At 35.4% G+C, this 18464-nt stretch overlaps 1 protein-coding gene across 1 annotated transcript; it reads right to left on the bottom strand.

The window, feature by feature from the left end:
* Positions 1 to 862: 862 nt before the first annotated feature.
* On the bottom strand, positions 863 to 16395 carry LOC120637279 (glucose-6-phosphate isomerase). The gene is made up of 12 exons (XM_039909040.1): positions 16175 to 16395; positions 15230 to 15369; positions 14082 to 14250; positions 12637 to 12745; positions 11974 to 12138; positions 10561 to 10673; positions 9060 to 9186; positions 6526 to 6620; positions 4775 to 4933; positions 3302 to 3434; positions 1844 to 1985; positions 863 to 1549 (listed from the first exon to the last, which is right to left on the bottom strand). The coding sequence occupies exons 1-12, from the start codon at positions 16393 to 16395 to the stop codon at positions 1359 to 1361; spliced, it is 1764 nt and encodes a 587-aa protein (XP_039764974.1). The 3' UTR covers positions 863 to 1358.
* Between the last annotated feature and the right edge of the window lie 2069 nt (positions 16396 to 18464).

Genomic DNA, 18464 nt, shown 5'->3' with positions numbered 1-18464 from the left:
TCCCCTAATGTCTTTTTATAACGTATATGTTGCCAAGTGGGTGATTTAAAATGTTGTAATTCCATTAATTGGCGTAAACGTTTATCGTCAGCTGGTTTTAGGACTTTTTTCTCGTCAAAGTCGGTCTTACAAAAGCCTAGATCCAAAGATTTAGATTTAGCTGTAGACGGATTAGTTAGAAAATCGCTATTGACCTCATTAGATTTCTCAATTAATATCTCATTTTGATGAGCGTTTAAGTTAGAAACACATGGTTGATGCATTATAAGATTTGTAAGAAAACTCACCTGGTTGTATAACGCATCGATCCGCGGATCGACCGTTACCTGTGAGTCTCGTTTAAGTTTCTTTCGTCGCGGCCCCTCTTGTTCCTGCTCGCTGCTGGAATCGCTGTTGGAACTTGAGGTTTCTTCTTGATCAGGGTCCCTCTCCGGCGCCAGTGAATCCGAAGCTACGGATTGATTTGTTTCCGCAGCCTCATCGCCAACGTTCGTGCACGTGGGGTCCATTACGCGATGTAGCCAAAATTCCCCCACGATCGAAAATATGAACTATTATCACTGGATAACTATAAAAAAGCCATAGTATATTTCTTAAAATATTTTGATAATAACTTTTGAAAATGAAGACGGATTAACGAAATAATATTAGATTCGACGCGCATGCGGCGAAAGTACACAACGCTATGACGTTCAAAGTGACAGCGGGTACCCGCTACCTTGCTGGGTGAGACACTAGCGCCATCTATATCGGTAAGATGAACTGCTTTGTTTATAGATAGACCGCAGACAATCGGTAAAGTACTAACTGCTTCTTCTTCACATCAATGCTGTATGTTTTCCGGAGGCACATCAATAAATATATTATTTCAAAACAACAAACATACCTATATAAAGATCTTTCCGAGTAATTTAAAAAACTTTGTACGTACAGACTAAATTTTGATAATTTAATAATCAATGTAAATGTTTGTCTAAACTTTAGTAATATGTTAAATAAAATAAATTTTAAGTTATTTGCTATAACTTCGATGTGATATTTTAAATACACAAAACAAGAACTCACTTTCTCACAATAAAAGCAACGATTAAACTAAAATTATTTGACCTCATAATTGTTGTGAACGTTTTATTGGGCCCTTCATGAAATCTAAATTGAACATAGAGATAACAGTGGGCCTATTGTATATAGGAAAATAGAGTAATTTAGAGTTAAGTATAGATAATGCTACAAGTGCATTATACAAGCCATATTATCCAAGATGTTTATCAGATTTTTTATGAACAAGTTAGGGCCTGAAAAATTCTATAGGACTCTCCAAATGATAAATTTTACGTCAAATATTATGATTTGTGATGTTAAGCGAAGTTAGCCTTCAAGAAGTTGATGAGTCCGTTGGTGGAACCGTCGTGAGAGGAGACGGGGCTGGAGTCTTGTAGCTCTGGCTCGATGGCCTTGGCGAGCTGCTTGCCAAGTTCCACACCCCACTGGTCGAACGAGTTGATGTCCCAAATCACGCCCTGGGTGAAGATCTTGTGTTCGTACATCGCTGGAAATACAAAGATATTTAATTTCAGATTAAAATTTTTTTAAAAAAGGCGGTTTTCAGTTTGGTTGTATTTTTTTTTCCTTTTACCGAGACAATTATAAACCAAGTACCTGTTGCCCGAGTTTATTACGGATTTTTACAAATCTGATGAGAATCGTTAGTTTTTCTAGGATAAAAGTCTATTTTACTCTCCGTTTGCCAAAATAGTTGCAGACGCCAAATGGCGGTAATAAACTAACTATGAAATAAGAAAGCTGTAAATAGTACGTGGAAATAAAGGAACCTAGATCTCACCTATAAGCGCGCCGAGTGTGAATGGAGTCACCTTTTTCACGACAATGGAGTTTGTGGGTCGGTTGCCTTTGAACACTTTGTGGGGAAGTATCTTCGCGACAGCTTCTGGCGCCATACCGGACTTATCCAGTTCCGCTTTAGCCTGTGAGAAATAGTAACAACAGTTTTAAGAGAATTGGTCCTTCGAACCGAATATGCTGAATAGGCATAATGACATAAAAATAGGCGATATTTTTTTTTATTTATCTAATGATATAAGAAGCGGTGACAGCCCAGTGGGCAGGACTTTGGCTTCTCTGTCGGGAGGCCGAGTTCGAATGCCAGCACGCACGCAATTATTGAAACAAGACATTGAAAATGTAGATACTTGCAAATACCTTAGTTTTTCAAAATATGCCAACATTCCTAGTAGAAAATTAAAAAAAAGGTCATTTGTATTCTCAGCTTTCGGATAACGATGAAGTAGTGTGGTGGGTTACTGCTCTAATCCCCTCTTGTTAGCCTAGCATTGAGACTTTAATAGGCTAAGAATTCCTCAAACAAGCGGAAATACTTGTAAATAAATACTTCGTACTCTAATGGCGTTACAAATTATAGTGGCATAACGTCTGAAAGAAAGACGGCGTGTGGTGCCGGCGGATCAGAATACAAAATTGGCTGTAATAAAAATTTACTCTTAAAGTCGTAAATGCAGTCGAACTACAACTTAACTTTATGCACTTGTGCATAAACGTATCTTAGGGCATACCTAACCTTTAGATGTGAGGATAATTTATTTTTAACATACACTAACACTCTGTTGTTTGCTACATTTTTAATTTTCCTTTTGTTCTAGTTTATTAAAATGTTTAGTTAATTTCTTGTTAATATTCATGTTGATGTTTCAAATATAAAAAATAATAGTCCGTTCATCGTCATTTGAGCGTGGTCATTTTATGTAGTCTGTGCTCAGGGGAATATGATCGATTGGCGGGAAATTACGAAACTAATAGGTATGTAGTTTTATTCAATCAATTTGTATCGAAGATTCTATTATTATGTAGTGTTTCTTTTTTTAAAGCTATTTTATGTATTTTTTTGTCTTTATTAGAAATAATTTATTTTATTTTATTTATTTGCCATCGAAATAAAAACAGTGTCAAATTCGTTCAAAAAACCCATTTTAACGTTTATTTAAATATAAAATTTTTATTTTGACCCGTGTACCAAACCTTGGTCCACGAACAAATTTCCTCGCAATCGAAGCGAATAACAGAGTGTATGAATCTGCTATAAAACCCATTTTATGTCCTTGTAGCACAATCTTCTATTTACACTATAGTGTCCAAAAGGGTCCAAAATATTTATTTTTAGTACCCTTATTGTATTGAAGTATTTCAAATTAGTACTATAACCTTCCTTGCGAAATAACTAATTTTCTTTATTTGGATGGCTATTTCTAGATTTACTGGCACTTACTTCAGCAGAAGTCTTTCCCTTCATGAGAGCTTCTGTTTGAGCCAAAAAGTTGGCTAGCAGGATCTTGTGATGCACCCCACCGGATATGGGATTGTGGGTTTGAGCTGGTGCTATGAAGTCGCAGGGGATCAATCTGCAAAAACGTTAGTAAGTATTATTAAATCATCATCATCCCATTAAATATACTTTCAGTAGTTAAGCTTTTTGTTATCACCATCTCACATGAGCATGACGACCGACCAGGCGCAGCGGTTAGCGCTGTGATTTAAAGCGGAGGTTCAATTGGGAATTTATAATATAAGAGTAAGCGGCTGGGTCAATTTGGGTAATTTCTGAATTTTGTATGGTTTGGTCTGGTGGGAGGCTTCGGCCGTTGCTAGTTACCACCCTACCGACAAAGACGTGCCGCTAAGCGACTTAGCGTTCCGGTACGATGTCGCTGAACGATTAGGGCAATTTGTTTAATATAAATGCCATACACCCTAACAGGATAGCCCGCTACCATCTTAGACTGCATCATCACTTACCACCAGGTGAGAATGCAGTCAAGGGCTAACTTGTAGTGGGATAGAAAGAAAAAAGAGCTCGTCCGGGGAAGTAATGCCGCCATGTTTATTTCTATGGTCTCAATGCTGTGTTCCGGTCTGAAGGGCGTGGTTGCCAGTAATTACAGGCGTATGTAATTACATGTAATTACAGTAATTACAGGCATTACAATACAAGCAAAATACCGACAAACCTATAGGTTTTCGATCGCGATAGGTTTTCGATCGACATCGCGATCTACCAAACTACATACTACTAAGGTTACATTATTAAAGTTTTTTCATCACACTTGCTCGTAACGAGAACCTTATTGCATCGATATAAGGCTCATAATCTAAGATATTAGACACGCGTGTTTAATATATGATGAGCCGATTAAGTTTATTTTGTAACTCACTGCAAGTTATATGTATGGATATGGACCACTTTTTATTTGGCCAGATAATAAAGATTTTTTTTTAAACTAACAAAAAGGTTTTGTGCGGCTAAAAACAGTAGGCGTTTCCACAAATGAACAAATTCTCCATTATTACTCTTGAAGGGTGCATAAGTAATAAGTATATTTCATTTGTAAGAATATTAAATAAAAAGAATCTAATTTATTTCACCATACAAACTAAATCAACACATTTAAGTGTTTACCTATGACCACCATAATGAAGATAAAAGATCGACACGCGCATAGTACCTACGCTACGCGACGCGTACCTAACAAAGTGAAAGTAGTAACTTGGATTTTAACTTTGCATGTCATGTTAGGGCTGTATCTGATTTCTTTCTAGTGGTTTTTACTCCAAAAACTTTTAGCGTTTCGGTTTCACTAGATAATTCCCAGAGACAGTTAATAATGTACCTCTAAAGCATGTGAAGTAATATTTTGGCTTTTATTGACACGTTGCATTGATAGATCGTTATTAGAATACTGACCTGGTGCCCTGGTGGATGAGCTGGTAGAATGCGTGTTGGCCGTTGGTGCCGGGTTCCCCCCACACGATGGGCCCCGTGTTGTATTGCACCTGCTGGCCCCCACGGGTCACGTATTTACCGTTGCTCTCCATATCTCCTTGTTGGAAGTAAGCAGCAAATCTATTGGATAGATAAAAATAAGTATATTACGACAATACACACATCGCCATCTAGCCCCAAAGCGTAGCTTGTGTTATAGGTATTAAGATGACTGATGAATCATTTTATGAAATACTAGCTGACCTTCGTCTGCACCAAACCGGTTATTACCGGTTTTACTACTTAAAACCTAGAGCCTAATTGCAGCGCGTGTTTTGATTTCCAAACTATATAGGTAATACGCAGCCAGGCGGCTCGCGGCTTTTTTCTTGCTTTGGGAATTTCTATAGCCATCGTAACTTGTAAACGTACTTAAACTTAGGTTAGATAGGTCATTTTTGAATAATTTAAAAAGGAATTTGCAGGTACATAATCAAACTTAATTATAAAACTATTTATTTGGATAAGGATTAATATCATGATAGGAATGTCACCATCTTTAAATTGTACCCGTGTTTTGATTTAAAAATTATAACAAAAAGCGGTTATTGTGAATTAGCCATAACAGTTAGTATGGCGTCTTTAACAAACATCGTTATATTTCAGCCAATTTAAAGAAAACCAACGTAAAATATACACTGAAACCTTCCACATGAGTAACTCTGTTCATTAGCGAAAACCGTATGAAAATCCGTTTTGAAGTTTTTCGCGCCCAGACAAACAGAAAGACGCGGCGGGGGACTTTATTTATAATATGTTATTTATAATAAAGAATCACGACAATCAATTATTGTTTTGCCTTCCTGGAACCCCTCCACTAACATTTAACCTTTATGTTGTAGTATTAAAGTTCAAATTTACTTTTGAGTATTTTTACAAAACGTTTGTATGGGAGTATAGAAAATTGTTATTTTAGACTTTTTCAGGCAATTTAAAAAAGAAATCTCTCAGTGAGAAACATCCTTTAAATCCAAAGGAATATTCTAAAAAAAGAATTAGCGAAATCATTTCAGGTGCTCTCGAGATTTGCGCTTAGTAACACATTCAGCGATAAGTTTTCATATTATAGATATTCATAAAAATACACAGATAAACACGAAGACACTGAATAACATTCATGTTCATCACAAACATTTTTCCAGTGTAGGAATCTAACCCAAGGCCTTGGACTCAGAGACCAGGGTCGCTGCCACTGCGCAAATCGGCCGGCAAAAAAACAACCTAATGAAGATAAAAGACTGACACGCGCACAGTACCTACGCTACGCGACGCGTACCTAACAAAGTGAAAGTAGTAACTTGGATTTTAACTTTGCATGTGATGTTAGGGCTGTATCTGATTTCTTTCAGTAAAAAATGTGGCAGTGGCTTTTACTCAAAAACTTTGAGCGTTTCGGTTTCACTAGATAATTCGCAGAGACAGTTAATAATGTACCTCTAAAGCATGTGAAGTAATATTTTGGTTTTTATTGACACGTTGCATAGATAGATCATAGATCATAGCATAGATAGAAAAACGAGACAACTGTGTTGCCACCAATACGGTGGGTAAACGACAACAGACTCGATGGGACCCGCTGGAACAAGCGGCCCAGGACAGTGGATTTTTAAAGTCCCTACAAAAGACGCTTATGCTAAATCGATTGAAGTGACGATGAAGATATTTGTACATACCTATGTAAATACTGATCGTATGGTAGAAGGGCGTGCGTCTCCGCGCCGTAGAAGTTGCTGTACCATACTCCCAGCAGAGCAAGAAGTACTGGCGCCTAAAAATGAAGTGCAGTGCAATAAAGCAAGTGGGATTGTTTTAAGATCGTCCGCGTTTTGTGAAATTATTTTAGAGGGCCCTATATAATCGATACTGTGGCCGCCATACTATTTCTGCGAAATTTTCAGTCGGCCGTCAAAACTTTCATGCCCATTTGGTTCAGATAGGCATGGAATAAAGGTTTAAGTAAAGGAAAAAACAATGGATGTGAATATTATATATTGCTCTAAACAGGTTGCTATTTCAATAATTTCAAACGAAAATGTCTAAGTTAAAAAAGCGGGCTAACCTATATGTATGTTAAAACCTTACCGATAATAGATTTCTACGCATATTCGTACCGGAACGCTTAATCACTTAGCGGCGCGTCTTTGTCGGTAAGGTGGTAACTAGGCACTGCCGACGCCTACACCAGACCAGACAAATTTCAGACATTATAAATTTCCAAATTTCGGCTGCCGGGAATCGAACTCGGAACCTCCAGCTCAAAAACACATCGCTCAAAGTTGCGCCATGGAGGTCGTCTCACAATGTGAGATGGTGATAACAAAAAGAACAGCAAGCTATATTTGCTATGGGTTTCTTCTTAGACGAGGCCGCTGGAACCCTCGTAGCCTTAGTTTCTACATTACGAATGTAGGAATCGCCATCATCTCACTACCATGCACAATTTTTTTTTTTTTTGTAATGCATCTCATGCCCGCATCAAGAAAGAAATAAGTCAGCTTTCTGATTTTATTTCAATCAGAAGAGGGAATCAGAAAATCTATTGTACGGATAAATATTTTAATCGAGGTGTGGTGAGCAATTCATCGTATAACATTAAAATTATAATAATTCACACGTTTAAATTAATGATAGTGTATGGTGCAATAATCATAACCATTCAAATAATGTATATATATATAATAGGTGTATTATCTAGCTAAAAGTTTTTTTTTTAAATTAATAATAATGAGTCAGTTGGTTTTTCTTTTCATTTGTTTCCACGCTCTAATCTTTTGAATATGGATTTGACAAATTATACTTGGGTTTGATAGAAAAAAATCTCAGGAAGGATAACATTCCATAGGGCGTAATTATTCAAGTCATATCGATTAAAATTGGTATTTACGTTGACATTCAATAAGGTAATATAGGATTTATAAAAATTAACTCAAGATATCAGACAGATTTAAATAATCTTTAGATCACAGAACTAAGAACATTCAGAACCCACATTCAGCCACTATTGTATGCGGTGCATTGTGTCCAAAAAAAGGTCAAAACGCCCCGCGCACGTCTCACTTTACACCCGCGGAATGTTGCTAGCTCACAAACTTTTCGCATTTTCCCCATTTTATGGTAAACGTTTAGAACACTAAACGGAATTAAATGACTATCGGCTGTTCGAGAAACACTAATAAAGTGGAGTGGTTTTTGATGCTTCAATATTAGTCGTGTAAATTAAAATTCAATTTTTTTTAATCTTGTAGACTTTATTACAGGCACTTATGATGCGTTCCAATTCAAATTCATTTATTTCAAGTAGGCCTACTTTATAAGCACTTTTGAAACGTCAAGTATGTATGTTTGTAGTGACTCTACCACCGGTTCGGAAAGCAGATTCTACCGAGAATAGCCGGCAAGAAACTCAGTAGTTGCTCTGTTCATACATTTAACATGTTACACTAATGTTAGTGATGGTGATAACTGCATTCGTTAACTTCAAACTAAGGCTAGGAGGGTTCCAAACGCACTCTGGTCTAAGAAGAGCCCACAACAAACTTAGCCAGTTTTTTTTATCACCATCTCACAGTCTTGTTAATGTTGAGCTATGAAGTTAGAGCAATTCATACCCAAGCTTTTTATCATACATCCTTAATATTATAATAGGATTTTTCTATAAGCTTACGTTTTATATAAACTTTGAACTTATCGAGAGACATCTCAAGGATTTCATCTGGTAATTTGTTATAAACCCTTAAATGAATTATTAATTTTATGCAGCCTAGTTAACTGCACTAAAAGTTTATTTTTACTTCTAAGAAAGTCGACTGTAACAATATTAATATATTGTTACAGTCCACTTTCTTTTTAAAATTTGTTATATTTTTATGTACATAAACCAAATTTTCAATTATGCACCGCCATAATAATAGCTGCTTTGAATTTATCTCTTAAAGACTCTCTTGGGCCCATTTTATATATTGCTCGAACAGACCTCTTCTGCAGTACAAAAATAGAATCAATATCAGCAGCATTACCCCATAATAATATGCCATAGGACACAATGCTATGAAATTACACGGTTTATGTATGTTCTTAAATCTTTCCATTTGATAGTCAAATTTCTGAGGAAGGCAGGCGAGTAAAAGCGCTGGTAATATTTTGTATGATAGCCGAAGAAATTTTGCATGGGAAAACTTATCAGGATTTAAAATGAAACTCTACGCACATTTTTCTCCAAAGGCGCCGTAGTGAAATGGTTATCCATAAAGTTGGCTCCGTCGAGAAGTTTCTCGAAGTTCTCGTAGCCAATGTAAAGCGAAATCGATAGACCGATCGCGGACCATAGTGAGTACCTGAAAATATATTCGCATTATTACCTCGCACCTTTACTGTGTGGAATGGCGGAGACCACTGACAATTCCCCCTTTATCGATGTTTCCGCTTAGAGGGCGCCAAATGATAGTCACAAACAAACTCAATCAATCGACATACAATTTGCACTTTCGTAATGTTACTCGTTTCCATTATAACAGTCGTTGGGTAACCGTGGATCGTGTTACACGACGACTGTTATAAACAAATTGTGTACATATTTTGTACGTCACTACAATGCATGTTTTAACAAATTATTAAAAAAAAATACATTTAAACCAAATAATTCAGACATGTTAGTTACTTTGAGTCTAAAATTCCTCAGTGCCTGAAGACCCAAAGTCTTCGAGTTGCCAATAATGGCTTCGAAACGTGGTCATCGTCTACTACTACTGGTCTTATGAGAAGTCTCAGAGTCACTCAGCGGACGATGATGGAGAGAGCTATATCAGAGTATCTCTACGTGATCAAAGCTGAAGTATGTTGTAAAGTATATATGTAATTTTGTCTGTCTGTTTAAATAGTAATATGTATTTAAGTTTATATATTAATACACACATGTATTGAATTTGAATTTATATATATATAACTAAACTATATATGTAGTTTTAGTATGTATAGTAGGTATATGTAATATTTATAATTTGCAAATTTGCGTATTGCACTATTCCGTTTCATGTAACATGTTTCTTCAAGCAAAGGTTGTCTGGCGGAGTTCGCTTCATTCGACTAGGCCGCCTTTGCGCGTATATTTTGTATTATCTTTTGTTGACCAAGCTTTCTATTTGTATGTACAATAAAGTCTTTCTTTCTTTTCTCTCTGAAGTGGCATTGGGCGGGGCATAAAGGTCGGAAAACCGATGTACGTTGGGGGCCAAGGTTCTGGAGTGGCGATCTCACACTGGTAAACGCAGCGTGTGTAGACGCCCGGTGAGGTGGGCGGATGACATCAAACGAGTCGCGGAAGCCGCTGGACCCAAGCGGTACAAGACCACAGTGTTTGGAACCCTCTAAATCCTATATGCAACACTCTACGGCTTTTGGTTAACATGATGATGACGACGTACAGTTTCTCATTTTGACACATATGTGTAATTAGTATAATCATGACCCAACTGTTTTGTATACTCTTTGGGATTATTACTCTTAGTTCGCACCTCTAACTTTTCTAAGTTATGAGCCTGCGTGCCTGAGAGTTCTCAGAGGTGTGTGACCCCTTCTCGTTGTAGGAGGAGGCCCGTGCCCTATAGTGGGCAGGTAATGGTATAAAAGGTTTATGATGATGATGGTGACTCTTAGGAAAATAACTGTACAAAGCTTTCGTTAATAATTACGTAAAATGAACTGTCACCCACCTGCCTCCCACCCAATCCCAGAAACCAAACATGTTCTTGGGGTCGATACCAAAAGCTGTCACTTTTTCCGCGTTTGTTGACAGCGCTACGAAATGCTTCGATACTGCTGATGGCTAAAAAAACAAAATAAAAATATTGGTAAACGAAAAACATTAGGTTTACTTACTCTATTTATATAAGAGAACTGCCTCGTTGGACTACTTGGTTGGTTTGGAAAGTATTACCACAAACATATAATATAATAGTTAAAGCCCACTAGCCCGATTTGGAGCAGCGTGTTGGGTTGCCAAACAGTGGGAAGTTGATGAAGGGTAAAAAGAACTGAAATTACAATACATTTTTTCTTCAAAGTTTATTTACATTTAATTGCAGTATTTTCGATGACTTTTTGCCATTTTGAAGATAGGGAAATGATCCCGTTGCTGTAGAAATTTTGGGACGTATGATAAAAAACTGACATGTAGTTTTGGCAGTCTTCCCTGAATATTAGCTTGACACTGCCTAGAGTATTCTGAAAAGACCGAAACATGAGGAAATCTGAAGGTCAGCCGAACCCTCTTAACTTTTGCTGAGTGGCTTAATATTTATGTGGTCTAGCGTTTTTGTAGTGAACGACCACAACAATTCTGTTAATCCATTCTATCTTACTTTATACATATTCTTAAAGACTTTATCCCCGACCTAATAGTATTAAGCATACAATATATTAATATATATTCTATATATTATAAAAATCTGTTAAAAATAATTCATGCGATTGTAATTTTTGCTGTATTCTAATTACATTTTTTTTTTTATTGTAATGTACAATTTCATCGAGTAATCTTATTTCTTTAAACGAGAAATTCTTGTATATATATATATAATTGGAATCTCGTAATCGGCTCCAACGATTTTCATGAAATTTAGTATACAGGGGGTTTCGGGGGCGATAAATCGATCTAGCTAGGAATCCTTTTTGAGAAAATGTCATTTTATTTGTTTTTTCCGGTAATAACCGATTTGGTGCAGACGAAGTTGCACGGGTCAGCTAGTGATATTGTTATTTAAGTCATCTTTAAATATCTTCGCGGAAAATGCATGCTGTGTTTTGATTGATTTTACATACGCCGTGCATGCTCAATAATTTTATTAATTAATATATCAAAACTTATGTAAAAATCGCTATTTAACCTTAATAAATAAATAAATAAAAAATGTAATAAATAAATAAATAAATATACAATAAGTGCGATCGATTGGCCAGACAGAAATGATATTCGAGAATGACTGAACAGAAATCAGATTTTAAGAATTCAAGTCTGGAGTATTATATAAATGCACCAACAACATGGACAAGCATCTTCAATCCTGCAAGTGGGGTACTGCGAACTGTTCTACTACAGTACTGTTCTTTTACTGAAAATGTCTTACATCTTTAGCAACTCCCAGGAACCAGTCCTTGGCGGAAGTAGCATTGGTGATGGTCTCCTGCGTAGTAAAGGTCTTGGACGCGATGATGAAGAGGGCGGTCTCAGGGTTGAGCCTTTTGAGCACCTCCGCCAAATGGGTACCATCGATGTTAGATACGAAATGTACCTGAAGAAAAGAACTATGATACTAACATATACTTTAAACATTGATAAGTTGTAATCTAGATAAGACTTTGTGACTTTGTTAAAAACGAAGTTAAAGAATAAGTTTTATTATTCAAAAAAAATTGTTAAATAAAGCTTTAATTGACAATGATTTGAAATTGAATATACCAACAATATGACAAACTTATTGCATTTTCGAAATTTAATTTAATTTAAAACTATTAAATTCAAATTCAAAAATTCTTTACTCATGTAGGCCTATCACAGGCACTTATAAAGCGTTCATACATATATGTTTACATAATTTTAAGGGGATGCTGATAACCTAGTTCGCCAACTTAAACCTAAAGCTACGAGGTGTCCAAACGCGCCCTGCTCTAAGAGCCCAACACAAAGCTACAAAGGGTAATTTTTTTGTTATCACCATCTCACGTAAATTCACATTCTCACAAGTTCTTATTAATTGATATTTATAAGAAAAGCTAAATTTATAATATACCTTAAGTTGCTTGGCGTATGGTTTAAGCGCTTCAGTGACCATAAGTGGGCCTAGATCAGAGCCACCAATACCAATGTTGATAACATCCGTAATAGATTTTCCTGTGTAACTGTTGAAAATAAATTAATAGATTTAGTAAAGAATCATTTGACTTATCGAAGGCTTTTGATCAAGTGTATCAATACTAATCCCAACTAATCCCTATCCGTATCCCTACTAATATTATAAATGTCAATGTAAGTTTTTTTGTTACGCTTTCACGCAAAAACTACTTAACCGATCCTCATGAAACTTTGTACACATATTCTTGGAAGTGTTAGAAGTAATATAGGATACTTTTTATCCCGACATTAAGCTCGGTTCCTTTGGGAGAGTGGATGAGAGTGTTTGACGATTTTACACCATAACTCCGAAAAATTATAACCGATTCAAATTATTATTTTTGAACTATAGAGGTTATAATATGTGTTTAATTTTGCCCAAACTTTGTGTAGATCAGAATGTGGTTGGAGATAGAGGACAGAACTCCTCAGCGGACAGCACAGTTTTTTTAGAACTACAACTAAATTGAACGCCACATCAAAAACAAAATCAAAAGCAGACGAAGTCGCGGGCAACAGCTAGTATCAATATAATACAAAGAAAAGATGCAAAATTTCTCCCAGCTAGGAAAGTGCTGCTGTTCTTGGCGGACCAATGCTTGCTGGGAGACCTAGATAGCGGCGTCACATTAAATCGTAGCCGGTCGAGGTGGTACCAGGGACCAGGTGAACTTGAGCCGCAAGCAAAAGAAGAAGAAAAGTGTCAATCAAGCCTAATTTTCAATGTTAGAATATTTGCCACATATCATTAAACATTAGTTAGGGCCTTAAAGTGGACTTATCATAAGCTTTTAATTTCAAATACACTATATACACTCGTTATATACAGAGCTATTAAATTATTAAGCTACTTTTAGTATAACGAAAAAAAAAAACTTTTGTAAGTATAACGAAAAAGCTAAAAACTATAAAACTTAAATACTTTTTGTAAAACGAAATTTTGAATGCAATACAATTCAATGCGATAATGGCAAACCCTCGACTTGGTTGTTAGAATATGATACAAAAGTATCATAGGATAAGAATCTCTTATGAACCCTAAAGTGTCTTTAGCTCCCCAATATATCTGTTATTGTTATTGTCTTATCCTATGCTACTCTTGTATTAACCAAGTGCCTTACTGAGATTACGGCACCCCAGAAATAGAAATAGAAACATAACGGATAATAACGTTTTTGTGTCAGTAATATTATTTGTCAAGAGGATATGGGGGGAGGGGCAGGGGGACACACAAACAAAAACAACACTAAAAAATAATGAGAAGGACTCTGAGACCTGTTATTGCAGCAAGCTTAAATATATTGGGAAAGCAAAATATAAAGCAACATAACAGTAACTCAGTACCCTTTCCAGTTGCCGCTTATGACTTGTTCAGAGAACTCCTTCATATGTGCAAGTACCGCATTCACATCTGGCGAGACATCTTTTCCATTCACTAGTATAGGCTTGTTCTGCCTATTACGAAGAGCAATGTGTAAGACTGCTCTGTCTTCAGTGAAATTAATCTTTTGACCTGAGGACACAAAGTTGTTTGTAAACATTGCGGAAAGTTTCAAAGTGAAAAAGAAATAAGTCGGAAATTCAGCCTATATAGAAAGTGCTATTATATGACTAAGACTATAATTTGATGACAACATTAATACTACAGTAACTTTCATACTTATTTATTATAAGTATGAAAGTTACTTTGATTCTAAATTAATTTGTTAAGATTATCCCATGAAATTTTAGTGATCCAGTATTATCTTGGGTACATTCAGTGAAAATTAGATCATTCTTGGGTACATTCCTAATGTAATTTTGGACCTACCAATGCATAAGTTTAAAGAATGTGTTAAAACACATTTATTACAGCGAGGTTATTATACAATTGATGAATTTCTTAATGACAAGGTTGCTTGGAAGCATCCGGCTCCGCTTTCAACTCTCACAAGATAGAAAAATTAATTTTGAAATGTAAAATGTAAATTGTTAATGTTGGAAAAGAGCAACTGCTGAGTTTCTTGCCGGCTTCTTCTCGGTAGAATCTGCCTTCCGAACCGGTGGTAGAGTCACTACACACAGACAGACTTGACGTTTCAAAAGTGCTTATATTAGGACTACTTAAAATAAATGCATTTTTGAATTTTGAAAAATTTTGAAATGCGCCTGTAATGTTTGACAGCTGATCAGACAACAGTTCTAGATAATTTCTTTCATTATTAATCTTAATCTATACTAATATTATAAATGTGAAAGATTCTCCATTAATCATTGATCGTGCCAGATCTTCTGAATGGATCTGAACCAAATTTATTGTAGCGATTGAATATAGTCTAGAATGGCACATAGGCTTTTACCCAATAAATGTATTCATGTGGTATTGATATGTTTTTATTATTTACAGAGCAAGGGATTGATGTCTTTTTGCAAAGTTACCATTACTGAGTTCAGGGGTCACATGAGTTAGCATTAGAAACTAGTATATTATACAATTTTTAAAACATAATTACCAGTGAACATGGCATCTCTAGCTTTCTCCACATTGCGACTTCTAGCCAGTTGTAATAATAATGCTAAAGCAGCCTCATCCACTCTATTTTTTGAGTAATCCAACAAGATTTCTCCATCGTTGGGTGTGGCGATGCGAAGACTGTGGACAGTTTTTTTGAAATAAACAATTTGTTTAATTCCATTTTAAAAATCTCAAAACAAAAACAACATGAGCGATCAGGGTACCTTTGTGAGAAATGAAGTTTTGTACTACCATTGGACTAAACAATCAAATTTAACTCTAGATCATGTAAATAAAGAAGGTAGCTCGGAATATCCTGCTTGGAAAAAGCAAGCTCTTTTCTAAAAACCCAACCCACGGGTTAGAGCAATAATTCAAACCAGTTTGGGTGTTATCATTTACATTATGTTTTCTATAATAGGATGTTTCTACAAGCTTGCATTCAACACAAACATTTAACTTTTTTTTCTCCCAGATGTCCACTGGTACTTTATTATAAGTATAGATTGTATGCAGTTTACTTTAGACAAGTTTTTAATTTTATAAAGCCTAGCCTAAGCCCTAAGTATATTGCACTACTAGTATGGTATTTCAGCACTACTTCGCTAGTTAAATCCAGTTAAAATCCAAAGTTTACGAAATTAAACAGACCAAACCAGAATCATTGCATTATCTGTACAGGTACTTCATAATTTGCAATCCGAATATTATTGGAATAACATAGAAAATTGATTAATTATGTATGACATTGCTTCGTTACCGGTGACCTTTTAAGCACTCAAACTCGAATGATATAACTTTACGAAATTCGAAAGTATCTCTATCAGAGGATTCAGGAGGAGGTCATTTAATAATAACAAGGGCAATTGTTCTAACAAATTGGTAGGTATTCTTACAATATTTAAAGTATACTATTGAAAGTACTGTTCTCTTTTAAAAATACCTGAATTTGTTGAAACGTTCGGGATCCTGTTGAAATAGTTGTTGAATATTAATTTTATCGGCGTTTAAGTTGTAGAATTCTTGAAGCTTTACATACGCCGGGTCTTCTTTTAAGTTCACTTTAGGTTCCATTTTTAATATACAAAGTTTTCGTGTTCTCGGCAAAAAATTAAACCGAAACTGCCGTATCAACAAGATTGATAACGAATGTCGATTTGACATTGCAATGACAAGCGAAGGTTATTTGCGTTTCGTTCTTTCACTGAAGACTCAAAAGCCTTGTATCGATAGTTCATTATGTTAAACATCGATTTAATAAATAGAAAAAAAATTGAAAACTTTTTGCTCATATGGCAAAATAAATAAAACTAAATATCCATTTTCAGCGTTTGCTGTTATCGCATAAACATGTATTGTTTTTGCAATCACGTAACATAACATCATGCCTGTACATTTGAAAAGCTTACGCAGATGTGTTTAGTATGTCGGGCACCGAGGTGCACCCATATTTTCTATCAAAGTAGAAAATGCATATTTTACCGAAAAAATATTATAGCATAGTATTCTAACATGATTTACACAAAATTTACATTTTAGTTGGTATAACATTAAGACAGGAAGTCAGTTTTTGTTACATCATTCATTCCATTCACATAGTTAATGAGGTGGGTCAACAACAGTTTCTTCGGAACAGGATTAAGACTCTCAAAATTGTGTAGCTGATTAGAGAAGTAAATTATTCATTAAATAATCGTCTAGTCTCTTCAAAATCGATACAGATATTTCGATGATGCGGACAATTTTACTAAACCTGAGTGGGTCATTAAAATGGTCATGTAAACTTAATAACCTTTAATTAATTCAAAATTACATACGGGCACTAGTGTGAATGCAGGCATAGATTATAAATTTAAAGATTTTAGACTAGGTATGAATTAAAACAACACTATAACGCGTTATATAACTTATTTATTCGATCAAACATATAAGTATTTAAAATACAGATCTAAATTAAGTGCTGTAATAAAAGATGATTAAAAACTAAAAGATATAAAAGATATTATGATCAAGAGTCTTTGCAAACGGTAACATTAAAAGCGCGTCGCGACGCAAAATAATGCGCTGCGAACGCGATATATTTGCATGTTATTTTATGAGTGTTAGGAAAAATCATGTTTGTAATCCATTGCAAAGTATTATGTCAACCCTTGAAAAATTCGTCAGTTGGATAACTTTTGTTTTCAATACAACTTTGGCAGTCAATTGTTGTTTGATCTTAATGAACGTCTGCAAAGTTAAATTAAAAAGAAAAGATATCCAGCTCAACCCATTTAACATAAAAAATTATTTACTATTGTAGTACTATAAACTCGAGTGAATATATGTTTTATCAAATAAAATATTTAGATAAGTTCAAGAAATCCTTAATAATAACGTAACGTGGTGTAGCGTTAAACTTGCGTTAGCGTTAACGTTGAAATAGTAACGCACAGTTTAATCACGTTCTGACATTTGAAAGGTACTGTCACTAGAAGTGTAAAAACATTCCATAACTATTCAGACGTTAGGCCACGTTTATTAATAAGCGGGTGGACGTTTTACGTTACCTTACACTGACTTGAAATTATTACTGTTATTATATCTAATTATTGGCCAAAAGTGTTTTTCTGTCAATGCCAAAATTTCTTGAACTTGGACTTAATATGATTAATATGTAATAAGTATGTTACATAATATCTTGTAGTCATTAAATTCAAGGCAAGGTAGGACTCGAATCCACATGCGCTATGAGCTTCGTCACCTCAACCGATGGACTGCTGAATATGGATCTTAAGTAAGACTTGGAGTGGGAACACCTAGTGTGGGTTGCCAATCCATCAGCTTTTGATCTCCATTCGCAGAATACGTAATAATACTTATCAGCCCTATATTAGCAAAAGGAACAGCTCATCGCGAGCTTGCCATAGAGATAGCTTTCTAAAGGTATTACGGACACACTGATAACGTACGTGTGAATTGTTAAAGGTTTGCTCACGATGGACGCTGCTTGCACCATTTAATAAAAAAAATTATAGTTGCCAGTCAGGCAACCAATAAAAACAAGTTTAAATAGCAGTCTTCCGGGACTTAAGGCCTCTTCGAGCGGGAGGGTTTACAATAAATAGATTTTTGTTTATATAATCATCATCTCAGATTAGAGAACTTTGGCGTAGTACCTAAAAAAAATATTAAAGTTCAAACTAACAACATCATTTACATAGTGACGTTTCCGATAGAATAAAAAGAAGAAT

The sequence above is a fragment of the Pararge aegeria genome, chromosome 1 (assembly GCF_905163445.1).
Source record: "Pararge aegeria chromosome 1, ilParAegt1.1, whole genome shotgun sequence".
Classification (NCBI taxonomy): domain Eukaryota; kingdom Metazoa; phylum Arthropoda; class Insecta; order Lepidoptera; family Nymphalidae; genus Pararge; species Pararge aegeria.
This window is presented reverse-complemented; position numbering and strand designations above follow the sequence as displayed.

Excerpts from the sequence above, each read along its gene's own strand:
- LOC120637279 (XM_039909040.1), bottom strand. The coding sequence starts at position 16,395 with ATGTCAAATCGACATTCGTTATCAATCTTGTTGATACGGCAGTTTCGG. Across the intron at positions 4,934-6,525 it reads TACGATCAGTATTTACATAG|ATTTGCTGCTTACTTCCAAC; the intron begins GTATGTACAAAT and ends TCTATCCAATAG. Across the intron at positions 1,550-1,843 it reads CACACTCGGCGCGCTTATAG|CGATGTACGAACACAAGATC; the intron begins GTGAGATCTAGG and ends TTGTATTTCCAG.